The sequence below is a fragment of the Sinohyriopsis cumingii genome, chromosome 1 (assembly GCF_028554795.1).
Source record: "Sinohyriopsis cumingii isolate HCF-2022 chromosome 1, ASM2855479v2, whole genome shotgun sequence".
Lineage (NCBI taxonomy): Eukaryota > Metazoa > Mollusca > Bivalvia > Unionida > Unionidae > Sinohyriopsis > Sinohyriopsis cumingii.
Window position 1 is genome coordinate 26591040 of NC_142961.1, and position 19529 is coordinate 26610568.

The following is a 19529-nucleotide window of genomic DNA, read 5'->3' on the forward strand; positions in this document are numbered from 1 at the left end:
TTGAGGACTATGAAACAAAGGGTGGGTGTATAATGTGTCACTCATCAGACATGTTTTGCTGTTGTTTTTAGAAACTCATAGTAGCAAATATTGGATTTTTCTTGGTGGAGATCAATTCGTTTCTCCTCATTAAGGATATGGGATGTAGATTGGGTCTGATGTGCCCACTTGTAAATTGTTAGAGGCTGCTAATGGAGGCAGGTGTTGAGGTGGCACAACAACCAAATGGGTGTTGGTTCAGATTCTACCATTTCGTCATCCTGGGTTGGTTATGATGGTGTTTTCTTCAGCAAGGCATTTTTTATTCCAGTTGCCTCAACACTAAATAACCTACCTAAGTTGTGTGCTATAAAAAACACCAAACCAATCCAATCAAATTATTTGAATGATTTACTTTGGTTTTGAAAAATCATCTTCAGTAAAGACTTCAGCCTTACATAAAATGCTACAATTTAACTATGATTTCATTGATGGAAGACAATATAACTATGATTTTATTGGTGGAAGTTATAATATCATTTTAACATCCATAACATGTTTTGTTTTCATTATTTTCCAGAATCTGGTAGTAACATACATAGGAATGTTCCTGGGTGGAGATTATATCTTTAGCTGGGTGAACTTTATTGGTCTTAACATCAGGTGAGGATGTGCAGTATATTCACATTCATTTTATTACTCACATTTGCATTTACCTTTACATTCTTGGTCAAATAATTATAATTGTCAATATGCATGATATAAATTTAAGTAAAGCTTACATTTTCATCATTGTTGCACTATAATTACTTCTAATAAATTAAAACAATGGTATGACAACAACAATATTGTAAATCCCAGACACTATCAAATAATATGTTAATACACCACTCCCTCGATAACTCGCGCCCTGATAGCTCGCGAACCCGCTTATAACGTGGTGTCAGACATGGATCCCATTTTTTAAACCCGAAAATATTACAAAAATTTATCCCTATTTGTTGAACTTGAAGAAAATCGCGATCAAAATTGGTAACAGAAACTTTGATGTATCGCTCGTTTTATCGTTGAAAACGGTAGATAGGACCTGGAAGTTTTAGTCAACACTATGAAATACAAAATTTAAAAATAGCTCATACAATTTTTTACATTTTCTTTCCAAATGATATTCCTAGTACACTGCAATTAACGATATCTAAGGAAATTTCAGTCAATGAAAATGTCACTTACGCTGAGTGAAGGCAGTACTTTAATAAATAAATACAAATTAAATAATTTTTTTATCAATTGAAATTTGTGTTCTAGTTTGATCTTTTAGTTCATTTTAATTGTAATCATGAATGCAATGTGTCCTCTTGTAATTAAACATAAAATGCGTCAATCTACCATAACAGCTATGTCCGCAAGCATTTCTCTGAGAATCTAATTAAGTGCCGACCGTGTTTTGATAACTGAATTGTGGAAGTATTTGTTGTATTGTTGCACTGAATTAAAAGCTGGCCTCCTTTGTATTATCACATTAATTATGTCTTTTGAATTTAAAAAAGGAGGTAGAATAATAGAAAAGTTATAAGGCACAAAAATCGGACTAACTTAAAATGTAGCGGCCTCAGTCGTATGTCGGGTGAACTCACTTCATTTGATCAATCGAACACTGTAATAAAAGTTATTGTTTATGTAACAGAAACTACCTTAAATTAACCAACTCTTTCATAACTGTGATCAAAGATAACAATGCAGCCAAGCGAAATGAATACTTCGTAAAATATCGAGCTTGATTTCACAGATACGGATCATTGCGGGCAAGCGAGGTTCAGAGAATTCCTGAACTGGCATTTAGAGATATCCTCAGGGATGATAAGAAATTTCATTATTACTTACATTGAAATCACGACATTAACATTGTACTAACTGAACAATAAAAAATTGAGTTTCGACGTAGACGTGTCACGAAATAAATGTCGCGTGTTTTTGAGAAAAAGGAATCTTGTTTGGTGGTGTATCAACAGTTAGTCTAGTTCCCAAATTGTGGACTACTGATTTGGCAAGATACTATTAAACACCACTATGGGAACCAGACTCATCAAGAAAACAAAAAGCAGTGACGCAATACTCAGATTTTTCGCGTACACCTGATGGTTGTTCAAACTAGTTGGAATGATCATTCCTATGTTGGATATTTTGGAAAGAAAATGTTATTTAAACAGAATAACGAACAACTTCATTAGACAAAGCGCATTATTAAAAAGTATTATCGATATGATTGTAAAATGAGAATTCAGTCGTTAAACAGCCCAGTTCCCTAATGCCGCTCCCCCCCCCCCCCAGTTTTCTCAATGTCAATGCGATTTTTTTTCAATTTTTGGAGGTCCTTTGGTAACTCGCGCCTCGCTTATAGCGCGGTCTATGTTTGTGGAACCCAATGTGCGCGAGTTATCGAGGGAGAGGTGTACAGTCAAACCTGTGTTAGCGATTACCTCCATATAAAGGCCAGTCACTGATAATGGTCAAATACTTGGTTCAATCAGTGTTTGCTGTCTTAAATGTCCATCATAGCTGTTGCCAGCTGACTGTCATCAGTGGTCACTCTGATGTCCATATACATATAGTCAGATTTACATAATGTGTGCATCATAACTGCCTTCAATTTATGTAATTAGTTTAGGTCAGCAATCAACATGCAGCCACCTTTGGTTTTGACAGTTCTAAGATACTGGTTAAAGCCTTGTTTTTTGTTTTTTTTTGTCCCTGCCATATCTATGTTGGCATATAGTGTTAATCATGTGTGTTTGTCCCATCTCGTCCAAATCCATCCCATCACTTAATGTTGCATCACGAATTTCATTTCCGGTCTGTAAGGTTTGTAAAACCTAATGGATTAAAACTAAATTCATTATAAAACTTGATATTAATCTAGGTCATGTTGGATTTTTGCCATTTTTGAACAAATTTAAGAGTTTTGGTCGATTCGACTCAGAACATTGCTGTTCCATTGCATGGTAATCCCATTGTTGCTCAGTAACTATTGAAGGACTTCATGAGTTCAAACCAAATTTTGTTATGAGGCTTTGCATTTAGAACAATAAAAAGTTCGGTTTTCTGAATAGCTGGTCATATGAACATTGTTTTTTCTCCAAAAAGCTTATGTTGTCCAGTCAGTCTGTTATGGCAGTCATATTGAAAATATGATCTTTCAAGAATATCAGGTGATCTCAGTACTCAGAAGTTAGAAAGGAGATATGGTCTAATCTTGGATTCTTGGAAATTCTTTTAGTCCATTAGTGTCTGTCCCTCCTATTTACTTGCTTACTTAAACCTTTGCCCTTCAGTTGTATCATAGTGGTAAAGGTATCAGTGTTCGATTTATACATTTCTAGTTCTTGCTAATCCATGCTCTCTTTCCATTCTTACTCTCAGTTTTTCCAGCTGGATGATCCCTAATATAAAACCCACCTTTAGTCTGTCCAGAAAAAGGCCATTGTAGCCATTTCCCAGGTGACCAGCATGTACAGTTTTTAGTGTTCCATGGACAACCTTGTGCTGATGTTGAGGCTGTTTAATATTGAGGCTGTTTAATGTTGAGGCTGCTTAATATTTAGGCTGTTTAATGTTCAGGCTGTTTAATGTTCAGGCTGTTCAATGTTGTGGCTGTTTAATATTGAGGCTGTTTAATGTTGTGGCTGTTTAATATTGAGGATGTTTAATATTGCCATACAAGAGATTTTGTTTTAGTCTTCTCATTGTTTAAAGCTGTCACAAAATGTCAAGAATAAATTTGATGGCTGAGGGTGCAGAACATTTCACTAGATGAATGGGGAAAAATACAAATCAAGGAATGTCAGTTGCAACCTCAGATCTTTTACTTATTTGCATGTATTTTGTTACTGCATAATGCAGTTTTTTTTTGTTAGAAATTGTCCTACTTTGACAAACATGTTAATCTAACCTGTAAAGTGCTTGTCATGGGATAACCTATGGCATCAGTAGAGGTCTTGTAATGCTCATCATGTCATAACCCATGCCATCAGTTAAGATCCTGTTATGCTTGTCATGGCATAGCCTATGCCGTCAGGAGAGGCCCTATGGTGTTTGTCATGGAATAACCCATTCCATTAGTAGAGGTCCCATATTGATTGTCATTGCATTATCAATGCTGTCAGCAGTGGTCTTATAGGGCTTGTCATGTCATCACCCATGCCATCAGTTGTGGTGCCAAAGGGCTTGTCATGGCATTACCCATTCTGTCAGTGGTGGTCCCATAGGGCATGTCATGTCATTACCATGCTGTCAGTGGTGGTCCCATAGGGCTTGTCATGGCATTACCCACCATGCTGTTAGTGGTGGTCCCATAGGGCTTGTCATGGCATAACCCAATAACCCATGCTGTTAGTGGTGGTCCCATAGGGTTTGTCATGGCATAACTCAATAACCCATGCTGTTAGTGGTGGTCCCATAGGGCTTGTCATGGCATTACCCAAGCTGGCAGTAGAAGTACCATAGTGCTTGTCGCAGAGTATGCCGTTTTAATTTCAGTAATATGCTATTGTTTAGCTTACCCTTATTTTGAGGGAAGTTACCCTTATCCATATATGAATTCATTCTCCCATAAGATTATCAAAGTCAACCCTACAACCAATGCATACCAAATAGTACTCATCCTTTTTAAAGACTTCGCTATGAATAGTGCATGCAAATGACACTATATGGAAAAATTGCTTTTGTTTTGTGTACTGTGGTGTGAAATGGGTATTTTTAATATGTTCATCATGTTTATTTAGAGTATTTTCCCTCATTCCAAGTGTTTTCCTTAGAATCAGCTCTTTTGAGGAGTTGTTTGACATGTTTATTCTTAACCTTGCCTTTTAGATTACCCTCCTACCTTTCCACATGGCATTAGGGTAACAGTTTTTTTGTGTGACTTAATCAGTTTAAGTTCATTTTTTTCCAACTAATTTAGTTCATCTACATTCTTGTTAGATTAGTTTTGTGACTCCTTTTCCATTAATTTTGTTAAGATACAAATTTCTGAAATTTGCATTCTGTTCTATATAATTTATGCTGAGTTTTTAATTCACAAAAGGGGAGGAGGCCCCAGGTGACCAAGTGGTATAAAACGCTCGCCTTTACAGATCACTGCCATTTCATCTCTGTTCTTGTGGGTTCAAGTCTCAAGCTCAGCTAATGTGGGTATGTGAGAAGGCTGCCAGCTGCTTCCCATGGGTCATTGAATCTTACCATGATTTTCCTCCACCAGGTATACTGGCCACCTTGTATAGCCTGTTGTGTGCTGCAGAATGGTGTTAACCACAAAACAACAACAACAACAATTGACACAAGGAGGTCCCATACCAGCCCTCATTCATACATGTGTCGAGTTGTTTGCATTTAATTTAATCTTTATAGGATGGATTCCTTTCTGGTCTGTCATATTATCTTGCTGGATTTTTTGCTATTCTTCATTTTCAGTACTCAAGAGTTATGTATTGCTGACATAATTGAGATTGAAACATTAGTGTTGTTGTCCTTTTAATTCATACCGAATAGAGACTTGCTGTGCAGGTAAATATTGCTGTTTTACTTTGCACTCAGTACTAATTCCATGCTGTTTCACTTTGCACTCAGTACTAATTCCATGCTGTTTCACTTTGCACTCAGTACTAGTTCCATGCTGTTTTACTTTGCACTCAGTACTAGTTCCATTCTGTTTCACTTTGCACTCAGTACTAGTTCCATGCCATTTTACTTTGCACTCAGTACTAATTCCACACTGTTTTACCTAGCACTCAGTACTAGTTCCATGTAGATTCTCATATATTATATTCATTGTTTTCTTTTACAGCACTGTCTAAGAGACAAAATGTGGGTACAGTAAGGCCCTAGTGATACCACCCCACCTGCCTGGCATGTACCAGTTGTAACAGAAAAGATGATGGTCCTTTTTTTTTCTCTGTTCAAATGAGGTCTGGACTTTACCCAAAACAGACAGACTGACATACAGAGGGAGGAAGAAGGGGCCCTTCTTTTCTTTGTTAGAATTTTCAAGGATTTTTTATCATTGAGTCCCAATGATCTCAGATGAAGATTGGATCAGTCTTTCTGGAGACACATAAGGACTGTGCCTCCCCACATGTGTGTTCATTCCCTCTGATGGAGGACAAAAAGATCTAGTCTTTTAACAGAGCAATCAATGACGTTTATGATCTTCTACCAACAGATTTGTGTCTCAATTGCTCAGGTTCAAAGGATACAAAATTCTTTCCATTTTGGAGAGACTAATTTGGGTTGCCTTCCACATAGATCTCCTCTTGCTCCTTCAATCAGCCATGGTCATGGAGCTTTCTCAAAAGTTTTGCAAATGCCAGGAGCTCGATAAGCAGTGGAGGGGGGAGGTCTGTCCCACTGCAATACACTGAGATCTCTGGTCTCTGCATCTAGCTATAGGGTTCATGCTCCTGCCTGGCCCCTTTTTACCTCACACTTGAAATGAGGGAGCATCACAAGTGGGTATTTTCTCAGGGACCTGTTTCTGCTTTCCAGTCAAAGTCCAGGAGGCCTTAGAGTTAAAGGCTAGGTCTCCGGTTACCTTAGCATCACATGGCCACCTCCTTCAGAAGAAATCTCTGTCACCAGCTGCAAATCAGCACTTTCTGGAGGCAGTAGCTAAGACATTGCAACATTCCTCATCCATGTTCATGTGGGATCCCAGGTGGCTGAGTGGTCCAAGGTGCTTGGCTTTGCATCATCATGCACACATCTCACATTTGTATACACGAGTTCAGGTCTCAGCTTAACCAGTGTAGGTAGGTGAGAAAGCTTGCCAGTATCATCCTGTAGTTTGGTTGTTCTTCCTAGGTCTTTCTTCCACCAAAATATACTGGCTTCCATGTATAACCCATCATGTGCTGAAAATGGCCTTAAACCCCACAAAACCAAACCAAGCCATGTGCATGTCATTATCATTGGAACTTCCCTATCTCAGCAGGGAGAAAGTCCTTCTCCTTTTTATAAGGGGGGAGCAGCCCAAGGGACTTTCTCCTTTCCTTCTAGTGTGTCCATCTACCTTTAGTTTCCATTGGTTCCAGACTATCCCTCATTTAAAAGCTTGTGGAAGCATTATGGGCAATGGGTGGCTCCTCTCAATCAGTCATAGAAAATACCAGTTTCAGTTTTAGGAACTTCCTCTTACCTCTTCAGACTTTAGAGGAGAGTCTTGGTGGACTTGTTTGCAGCAAGCTTAAACAGCAAGCTTCCCTTTTATGCTTCCTTCCATTCGAGACCAGAGAGACTGGGTAGCTAACGCTTTTGACCTGAAATGGGATCATCTGTTTGCTTTTGTCCTACCCTTAAAAATGCAAGGACCTCCACTGCTCAGCTCATTTTGATAACCCCACTGTGGCCCCAATGAGTATGGTTCAATGATCTTCTCAGTCAACATTGCTCCAGATGAGGGACCTTCTGTCACAGCAAAGGGATTCTCCCACACAACAGCCTACAGATTATTCACCTTCATGCTTGGCTTATTTCAAATGATCTATCCATCAGGACAAGATCCTTCATGCTTGCCTTATCTCAAATGATCTACCCATCAGGACAAGATTCTTCATGCTTGCCTTATCTCAAATGATCTATCCATCAGGACAAGATCCTTCATGCTTGGCTTATCTCAAATGATCTATCCATCAGGACAAGATTATTCATGCTTGGCTTATCTCAAATGATCTGTCCATCAGGACAAGATTATTCATGCTTGGCTTATCTCAAATGATCTATCCATCAGGACAAGATTATTCATGCTTGGCTTATCTCAAATGATCTATCCATCAGGACAAGATCTTTCATGCTTGGCTTATCTCAAATGATCTTTCCATCAGGACAAGATTTTGAGCAAGGTTGCCCATTGCATCATTGAGGCAAGGAGATGTTCTACATTTATTGTCCATGGTGTCAGGTGGAGAATCTTTTGTGATTAATGTTAATCCCAGTTGTCCCTCTATTAGTGCATTTGCAGATTTCCTACACTTCCCTGATAATGATGTTGAATAGTCCCATATACATCTTGCCTGATAATGGTGTTGAATACAAGTCCCATATACAGCTTGCCTGATAATGATGTTGAATACAAGCCCCATATACAGCTTGCCTGATAATGATGTTGAATACAAGTCCCATATACAGCTTGCCTGATAATGATGTTGAATACAAGTCCCATATACAGCTTGCCAGTAAACTCCCTATTCAGTGGTATATCCAAAATTGAATGTAGAACTGGACAATACCAAGCCTATAGACCATTTAAGACTATTCCCAGATGAGAATTTATTGCGTTGGATTATAGATCAAATGAATCTTTATGCAGATCAGATAGTAAATGGATCAGGCTTGATTGAGAACAGCTGGAAGAGAAAATGGAAGTCTGTCACAACTGACGAATTGAAACTCATTTTTGCTTTGGTTATTGTCAAGGGCTTGGTTCATACATCTGGTATAGATTTTTACTGGGCTCCTGAATATGTGATATCAACTCCATACTTTGGTTCAAAAGAATCAGTAAGGATATATTTTAATATTCTGTGTAAGTAACTCCAAACAGGTAATGTATTTAACAGGTGATTGTTTAAGCTCCTAATTGAAGAAGATATCACAGACTACTAGAATAAGTATGAAGAAAAACTGCAAAGTTTTGTGAACATTTATTACATATTTTATGGCATGTACATGTACCTGTGGAATTCCTGGACTGGGCATTTATTAACTACTGTCTGTTGTACACCTGTGATTTTCACAAAATGGCTATAAAGTTGTAACAGACATGCATGTACATGGTTGTGCTGCTAATGAACAGAGTATTTTTTATGACATTTTTGAACTTTTTCGTCAGGAAAGATACAAAAATACAAATGAAATGCAAAGGTCATTTGTAATTTTTCTTGTATTTGCAGCTGTAAATGCAAATATGATAAAGTTAAATGTGACTTGATTATAATAAAGTTCAGACTTCAGCAATAATCTTTCCTATAAAATTTGTGTATCGGTTATTTTCAATAATTAAAAAACATGCAATTTAAATGCTGAGTACAGTTTTCATTCCTTTTCTCAAACAAGTGAACACTGAGGGATCTTGTAACACTTCAAGGTTTAACAAAAGGTCATGTGACCTACAAAATTAAAGTATAGAATACTCGGGTAATCAAATAAAATAAGTTGGAGAGTGAGTTTATAAGTGGCAATTAATTGATTAGTAATTTTTACTATCTTAACAGATTAACATAGTTTTGTCTTCAGGGATTATAAAACTGATCCTAATTTTGTATCAACCTTTTACAAACTTTACATGAAACTGATCCTAATTTTGGATCAACCTTTACAAACTTTACATGAAACTGATCCTAATCTTGTATCAACCTTTACAAACTTTACATGAAACTGATCGTAATTTTGGATCAACCTTTACAAACTTTACATGAAACTGATCCTAATTTTGGATCAAACATTACAAACTTTACATGAAACTGATCCTAATTTTGGATCAACCTTTACAAACTTTACATGAAACTGATCCTAATTTTGTATCAACCTTTATAAACTTTACATGAAACTGATCCTAATCTTGTATCAACCTTTACAAACTTTACATGAAACTGATCCTAATTTTGTATCAACCTTTACAAACTTTACATGAAACTGATCCTAATTTTGGATCAACCTTTACAAACTTTACATGAAACTGATCCTAATTTTCAATCAACCTTTACAAACTTTACATGAAACTGATCCTAATTTTCTATCAACCTTTACAAACTTTACATGAAACTGATCCTAATCTTGTATCAACCTTTACAAACTTTACATGAAACTGATCCTAATCTTTTAACAACCTTTACAAACTTTACATCAAACTGATCCTAATCTTGTATCAACCTTTACAAACTTTACATGAAACTCATCCTAATCTTGTATCAACCTTTACAAACTTTACATGTAACTGATCCTAATCTGGCATCAACCCTTTACAAACTTTACATGAAACTGATCTTAATTTTGTATCAACCTTTACAAACTTTACATGAAACTGATCCTAATTCTGTATCAACCTTTATAAACTTTACATGAAACTGATCCTAATCTTGTATCAACCTTTACAAACTTTACATGAAACTTATCCTAATTTTGTATTAAACTTTACAAACTTTACATGAAACTGATCCTAATTTTGTATCAACCTCTACAAACTTTACATGAAACTGATCCTAATCTTGTATCAACCTTTACAAACTTTACTTGAAACTGATCCTAATCGTTTAACAACCTTTACAAACTTTACATGAAACTGATCCTAATTTTGTATCAACCTTTACAAACTTTACATCAAACTGATCCTAATTTTGTATCAACCTTTACAACCTTTACATGAAACTGATCCTAATTTTGGATCAATCTTTACAAACTTTACATGAAACTGATCCTAATTTTGGATCAACCTTTACAAACTTTACATGAAACTGATCATATGAAACTGATCCTAATTTTGGGTCAACCTTTACAAACTTTACATGAAACTGATCCTAATTTTATATCAACCTTTACAAACTTTATGTGAAACTGATCCTAATTTTGGATAAACCTTTACAAACTTTACATGAAACTGATCCTAATCTTGTATCAACCTTTACAAACTTTACATGAAACTGATCCTAATCTTGTATCAACCTTTACAAACTTTACATGAAACTGATCCTAATTTTGTATCAACCTTTACAAACTTTACATGAAACTGATCCTAATCTTGTATCAACCTTTACAAACTTTACATGAAACTGATCCTAATCTTTTAACAACCTTTACAAACTTTACATGAAACTGATCCTAATCTTGTATCAACCTTTACATGAAACTGATCCTAATCTGGCATCAACCCTTTACAAATGTTACATGAAACTGATCCTAATTTTGTATCAACCTTTACAAACTTTACATGAAACTGATCCTAATTTTGGATCAACCTTTACAAACTTTACATGAAACTGATCCTAATTTTGGATCAACCTTTACAAACTTTACATAAAACAGATCCTAATTTTGGATCAACCTTTACAAACTTTACATGAAAATGATCCTAATTTTGGATCAACCTTTACAAACTTTACATGAAACTGATCCTAATCCTGTATCAACCTTTACAAACTTTACATGAAACTGATCCTAATTTTATATCAACCTTTACAAACTTTACATGAAACTGATCCTAATCTTGTATCAACCTTTACAAACTTTACATGAAACTGATCCTAATTTTGGATCAACCTTTACAAACTTTACATGAAACTGATCTTAATTTTGTATCAACCTTTACAAACTTTACATGAAACTGATCCTAATCTTGTATCAACCTTTACAAACTTTACATGAAACTGATCCTAATCTGGCATCAACCCTTTACAAACTTTACATGAAAGTGATCTTAATTTTGTATCAACCTTTGCAAACTTTACAGGAAACTGATCCTAATTTTGTATCAACCTTTATAAACTTTACATGAAACGGATCCTAATCTTGTATCAACCTTTACAAACTTTACATGAAACTGATCCTAATTTTGTATCAACCTTTACAAACTTTACATGAAACTGATCCTAATTTTGTATCAACCTTTACAAACTTTACATGAAAAACTGATCCTAATCTTGTGTCAACCTTTACAAACTTTAAAAGAAACTGATCCTAATCTTGTATCAGCCTTTACAAACTTTACATGAAACTGATCCTAATCGTTTAACAACCTTTACAAACTTTACATGAAACTGATCCTAATTTTGTATCAACCTTTACAAACTTTACATGAAACTGATCCTAATTTTGGATCAACCTGTACAAACTTTACATGAAACTGATCCTAATCTTGTGTCAACCTTTACAGACTTTAAAAGAAACTGATCCTAATCTTGTATCAACCTTTACAAACTTTACATGAAACTGATCCTAATTTTGTATCAACCTTTACAAACTTTACATGAAACTGATCCTAATTTTGTATCAACCTTTACAAACTTTACATGAAAAACTGATCCTAATCTTGTGTCAACCTTTACAAACTTTAAAAGAAACTGATCCTAATCTTGTATCAGCCTTTACAAACTTTACATGAAACTGATCCTAATCTTGTATCAACCTTTACAAACTTTACATGAAACTGATCCTAATCTGGCATCAACCCTTTACAAACTTTACATGAAACTGATCTTAATTTTGTATCAACCTTTACAAACTTTACATGAAACTGATCCTGATTTTGTATCAACCTCTACAAACTTTACATGAAACTGATCCTAATCTTGTGTCAACCTTTACAGACCTTAAAAGAAACTGATCCTAATTTTATATCAACCTTTACAAACTTTACATGAAACTGATCCTAATCTTGTATCAACCTTTACAAACTTTGCATGAAACTGATCCTAATTTTGGATCAACCTTTACAAACTTTACATGAAACTGATCCTAATTTTATATCAACCTTTACAAACTTTACATGAAACTGATCCTAATTTTGGATCAACCTGTACAAACTTTACATGAAACTGATCCTAATCTTGTATCAACCTTTACAAACTTTACATGAAACTGATCCTAATTTTGTATCAACCTTTACAAACTTTACATAAAACTGATCCTAATTTTGTATCAACCTTTACAAACTTTACATGAAAAACTGATCCTAATCTTGTGTCAACCTTTACAGACTTTAAAAGAAACTGATCCTAATCTTGTATCAGCCTTTACAAACTTTACATGAAACTGATCCTAATCGTTTAACAACCTTTACAAACTTTACATGAAACTGATCCTAATTTTGTATCAACCTTTACAAACTTTACATGAAACTGATCCTAATCTTGTATCAACCTTTACAAACTTTACATGAAACTGATCCTAATCTGGCATCAACCCTTTACAAACTTTACATGAAACTGATCTTAATTTTGTATCAACCTTTACAAACTTTACATGAAACTGATCCTGATTTTGTATCAACCTCTACAAACTTTACATGAAACTGATCCTAATCTTGTGTCAACCTTTACAGACTTTAAAAGAAACTGATCCTAATTTTATATCAACCTTTACAAACTTTACATGAAACTGATCCTAATCTTGTATCAACCTTTACAAACTTTGCATGAAACTGATCCTAATTTTGGATCAACCTTTACAAACTTTACATGAAACTGATCCTAATTATGTATCAACCTTTACAAATTTTACATGAAACGGAACCTAATTTTGTATCAACCTTACAAACTTTACATGAAACTGATCCTAATCTTGTGTCAACCTTTACAAACTTTAAAAGAAACTGATCCTAATCTTGTATCAACGTTTACAAACTTTACATGAAACTGATCCTGATCATTTAACAACCTTTACAAACTTTACATGAAACTGATCCTAGTTTTGTATCAACCTTTACAAACTTTGCATGAAACTGATCCTAATTTTGTATCAACCTTTACAAACTTTACATGAAACTGATCCTAATTTTGGATCAACCTGTACAAACTTTACATGAAACTGATCCTAATTTTGTATCAACCTTTACAAACTTTACATGAAACTGATCCTAATTTTGGATCAACCTTTACAAACTTTACATGAAACTGATCCTAATTTTGGATCAACCTTTACAAACTTTACATGAAACTGATCCTAATTTTGGATCAACCTTTACAAACTTTACATGAAACTGATCCTATGAAACTGATCCTAATTTTGGATCAACCTTTACAAACTTTACATGAAACTGATCCTATGAAATTGATCCTAATTCTGGGTCAACCTTTACAAACTTTACATGAAACTGATCCTGATTTTGGATCAACCTTTACAAACTTTACGTGAAACTGATCCTAATTTTCGATAAACCTTTACAAACTTTACATGAAACTGATCCTAATCTTGTATCAACCTTTACAAACTTTGCATGAAACTGATCCTAATCTTGTATCAACCTTTACAAACTTTACATGAAACTGATCCTAATCTTGTATCAACCTTTACGAACTTTACATGAAACTGATCCTAATCTTTTAACAACCTTTACAAACTTTACATGAAACTGATCCTAATCTTGTATCAACCTTTACAAACTTTACATGAAACTGATCCTAATCTGGCATCAACCCTTTACAAATGTTACATGAAACTGATCCTAATTTTGTATCAACCTTTACAAACTTTACATGAAACTGATCCTAATTTTGGATCAACCTTTACAAACTTTACATGAAACTGATCCTAATTTTGGATCAACCTTTACAAACTTTACATGAAACTGATCCTAATTTTGTATCAACCTTTACAAACTTTACATGAAACTGATCCTAATTTTGGATCAACCTGTACAAACTTTACATGAAACTGATCCTAATTTTGTATCAACCTTTACAAACTTTACATGAAACTGATCCTAATTTTGGATCAACCTTTACAAACTTTACATGAAATTGATCCTAATTTTGGATCAACCTTTACAAACTTTACATGAAACTGATCCTAATTTTGGATCAACCTTTACAAACTTTACATGAAACTGATCCTAATTTTGGATAAACCTTTACAAACTTTACAGGGGCCCCGAGTGACTGAGTGGTCTAAAACACTCTCCGTTACGGATCACTGCCATCTCACCTCTGTCTGCGTAGGTTCGAGTCTCGGATTCGGCCAATGTCGGTATGTGAGAAAGCTTGCCAGTAGCTTCTCAAGGGTCGGTGGTTCTTTCTGGGGATTTCCTGGGTTCTTCCTCCACCATTAATACTGGCTGCCATGTATAGCATATCTTGTGCTGAAAAATGGCGTTAAACCATACAACAACAACAACAACAAACTTTACATGAAACTGATCCTAATCTTGTATCAACCTTTACAAACTTTACATGAAACTGATCCTAATTTTGTATCAACCTTTACAAACTTTACATGAAACTGATCCTAATCTTGTATCAACCTTTATGAACTTTACATGAAACTGATCCTAATCTTTTAACAACCTTTACAAACTTTACATGAAACTGATCCTAATCTTGTATCAACCTTTACAAACTTTACATGAAACTGATCCTAATCTGGCATCAACCCTTTACAAATGTTACATGAAACTGATCCTAATTTTGTATCAACCTTTACAAACTTTACATGAAACTGATCCCAATTTTGTATCAGCCTTTATAAACTTTACATGAAACTGATCCTAATCTTGTATCAACCTTTACAAACCTTAAAAGAAACTGATCCTAATTTTGTATCAACCTTTACAAACTTTACATGAAACTGATCCTAATTTTGTATCAACCTTTACAAACTTTACATGAAACTGATCCTAATTTTGTATCAGCCTTTACAAACTTTAAATGAAATTGATCCTAATCTTGTATCAGCCTTTACAAACTTTAAAAGAGACTGATCCTAATCTTGTATCAACCTTTACAAACTTTACATGAAACTGATCCTAATCATTTAACAACCTTTACAAACTTTACATGAAACTGATCCTAATTTTGTATCAACCTTTACAAACTTTACATGAAACTGATCCCAATCTTGTATCAACATTTAAGAACTTTACATGAAACTGATCGTAATCTTGTATCAACGTTTATAAACTTTATGTGAAACTGATCAGTCTCTCCAGTGGCCTAGTGGTTAGAGCGTCCTCCTCGGGTGTGGGAGCTCATGTGTTTGATCCCCGGTCGAGTCATACCAAAGACTTACAAAAATGGTACTAACAGCTGCCTCGCTTGGCGCTCGGCATTAAGAGGTTAGTGTTAGGACTAGTCGGCCTGGTGTCAGGATAATGTGACTGGGTGGGACATCATGCTACATCACTATAAACTGCCACATTGCAGACTTGTAGTGATATGACTGATTTTTTTTAAAGCTACGTTAAAAATCCAAATCACATCACACGTCACATGAAACTGATCCTAATCTTGTATCAACCTTTACAAACTTTACAAGAAACTGAACCTAATCTTGTATCAACCTTTTTGAACTTTACATGAAACTGATCCTAATCTTGTATCAACCTTTACAAACTTTACATGAAACTGATCCTAATTTTGTATCAACCTTTACAAACTTTACATGAAACTGATCCTAATTTTATATCAACATTTAAGAACTTTACATGAAAACGTCTTTGATACAATATTGATTTTTTTTTTGGTTTTTTTTTGTTTGTACAGTGTGTCTGGCAGTTTGCTGTATAGTTGTGTTGCCTTCAAGAAGCCAGCTCCACCAAAAGTTGATATCACCATAGAAGTTAAAAATCCAGTACAGATGGTCTAGAAAAGACGAAGTTGTTTGACTCATGTGGCAGAAACTACAAATTTTCAACACTTTGTGACATTGCAGCACTTTGCATGGTTCACTTTACATGGTTCATTAAAAGTGAAATCCATATGTTGTTGGAATAATTGAGGAAGAAGATAAGGTTTTCTCAGTTTTCTAGTTATTATTATTATTATGATGATGATGATGCAGCAATTTTTACCTCTGAGATCTATTTTTATCTCTGTTTGAGATCTGTTTTTATCTCTGTTTGAGATCTTAGATGCTTGAGATTTCTGGTAGCCCAGACTGCTAATTCCCAAACTGATGTAGATAAAATTACTGCACCTTTACTGCTATGCTATAAAGCCCCTTTAGCTGCTGTGTCATCACACAGATTTAGTTTAACAACAAATGTTTTAGAGTTCTTAAGATTGAAATGCCTAGTTAAGATATTATGTCAACTTTATAATGAACATTCATCAAAAGTACTTAATTATTCCCTAGTTTACATGCATTCAGATATATTGCTTGAAAATGAATTTTGTGTCCTTGATAGGTGCTTTTATTTCCTGATGAAATATGAGCATGAGCCATGTGATAATTAACAATGGATCAAAGTAATTATTCCATTGTTTGATAATTAAAGACAGGTTCTTGTGAAATTTCAGAACTGAAAGTATTTATCTATACTGGTTGTGTTTGATTCATTGGTATCCAAAACAAAGCAATCATTTTATTCCATTGCTAGGAATCAGCAGTACCAATTTGAATTAGTTTACTAAAACTGCTTGCTTTAGGCAGAAAATACAACAATTTATTATGATTATTTTTATTTTAATTGTATTTTATCTTTTGTGTGCTTAGAACCCTAATGTTAGACTTTGACTCAGACTCCATCAGGAAACATAGATATAGCCCATTATCATTAAACATCAAAATATATATCAAATATACTCACTAATAAGTCAAAACATCAAAATATATACCATATGTACTCATTTGTAAGTCGAGTCAAGGTGCAAACAACAAAGATTCTCTCTTGCCCTAGCATAGTGCACCTACAGATCAGGGTATATATTGTTTGTTCAACTGAATACTCCTAACAAACTGCACAGACCCAGATCTGCCTTAGCATTATGCTTTGGCAGATCTTTGTGCAGTTTGCAGTTGGACTTAACTTGTGAGTAAAGTTCATTTTTTAGATTTTCAAAACACACCTCAACATTATTTGAAAGAAAGCACAAGGTGGCTGGAAATGGTACAACATTTTAGGTATGTATTAAATAATGTGAGGCTTAAGTTATCACCTAGCTTATCTCCAGTACTAGTCTTTAAAATAATATGTGTAAAAACATTGACGCTTAGGCTTTCACAGAGGTATACAGTAGTCCACCAAAAGCAAGTCTTGGTAATTTTAAAAGCAATTCTTTTTGCTATATACTGACAGAGCCCTTTTTGAAGTTGGTGAATCCTAGGTATAAATGTTGTTTTTGTATCACATATTTAGCTGTAAGAGTTTCTAAAATGGAAAGATTGTAGTTTTTTCTTTTCTGAAAGCTCATTGTTTATCAGATATGATACAGTTCTGTTCTAAATATTTTCTAACTTATTTATGATATCTGTATAAAGTTTGTCCATACAGCTTGTTAGTGTGATTCCATGAAAATTATTTGGGTCCTGTTTGGATCCTTTGTAGTGTAATGGAGTGATCCTATCAAAGGTCCATATCTTTGGGACAGTCCCAGTTGTAAAGACATCATTAAAGAATTTTGTTATTGGCATTATACAGATTTCATGTTATTAAGTTCAGAGATTGGGCTTTGTTGCATTTTAAATTATTGATTGCATGTTGAATTGCATCTTAATGAATTGGTTGACCTAACTCTATAATTGCCATTCTGGAGGGTTATTTTTTTCCCATTGGGTGAAATTCATCTACCAGGTCTTCTGATTTCATTTTCTCACATTCATTCTCTTTATACTCAGTTGTTGTTGTTGTTGTTGTTGTGGGGTTTAACGCCATTTTTCAGCACACGATAAGCTATACATGGCAGCCAGTATTAATGGTGGAGGAAGAACCCGGGAAAACTCCGGAAAGAACCACCAACCCACAAGAAGTTAGTGGCATGCTTTCTCACATACCCACGTTGGCTGAATTCGACTTTATACTCAGTATCAAGTTCTTAAAAGTGTTTTTACATGTCACTTATAATATCATATTTCATGGTCATCATCCAGTTAATTTGTTTATTAGATTCCAAAACATTTTTTTTGGCTACTATCCTGTATTTTGCCAAGCTAGTTACAGATCTTGTCGCTGGGTGCTTTTAATCTTTTCTTAGTTTTCTTACTTGATTTCACATTTTAAAATATTTACCACATAAGTGGCTGCATCAGATTTATTAGGATTATTTTGCTTTTTTGATCCTTTTCTTTGGTGCAGAAGTTGCCAGAACTTTCCATCAGTTTTAATAGTATTAAGCTTTGGAACTTGTAAATCAGTAATGTGATGAGTTGTTAATACTCCTGGTGAATTCCTCAGTTTTACTTTTACATGTAATATGCATCAAATGTACCCGGTAATTCAGTTAATTAATTGTCTTGTTTTTTGTAATTCTTTATTTTTGAGGGAATTTCGTTCAAAGTGCATTCATCTCCCCTTGTTATCTTACATTTTGGTACATTTGTAATAGGACAGTGAATTAAGTACATACTGGGTTTTCATGCATTAAGAAGAAATAATTCTGCATAAAACGTTTACTAGTAACTGCTTAATCCACCATACTGGAACTATTGTGGAATGTGAACTTCCCAGAATAGTCATCTGGGATACTACTCATTGTAGTCATGACATGGGAACTTCACTGAATAGTCATCTGGGATACTACTCATTGTAGTTGTGACATGGGAACTTCACTGAATAGTCATCTGGGATACTAATTGTAGTCATGACATGGGAACTTCACTGAATAGTCATCTGGGATACTACTCATTGTAGTTGTGACATGGGAACTTCCCAGAATAGTCATCTGGGATACTACTCATTGTAGTTGTGACATGGGAACTTCACTGAATAGTCATCTGGGATACTACTCATTGTAGTTGTGACATGGGAACTTCACTGAATAGTCATCTGGGATACTACTCATTGTAGTCATGACATGGGAACTTCACTGAATAGTCATCTGGGATACTACTCATTGTAGTCATGACATGGGAACTTCACT

General features: G+C 34.7%; 1 protein-coding gene across 1 annotated transcript in view; it reads left to right on the forward strand.

Annotated features, from left to right (window-relative positions):
- LOC149806578 (nucleotide sugar transporter SLC35D2-like) overlaps nucleotides 1-19264 on the forward strand; it is a 79227-nt gene extending 59963 nt beyond the window's left edge. Inside the window, exons 10-11 of the mRNA XM_089954903.1 lie at nucleotides 560-642; nucleotides 16215-19264. Coding sequence (XP_089811029.1) covers nucleotides 560-642; nucleotides 16215-16317 — 186 coding nt within the window. The 3' untranslated portion in view covers nucleotides 16318-19264. The remainder of the gene's footprint in view (nucleotides 1-559; nucleotides 643-16214) is intronic.
- The last annotated feature ends 265 nt before the right edge of the window (nucleotides 19265-19529 follow it).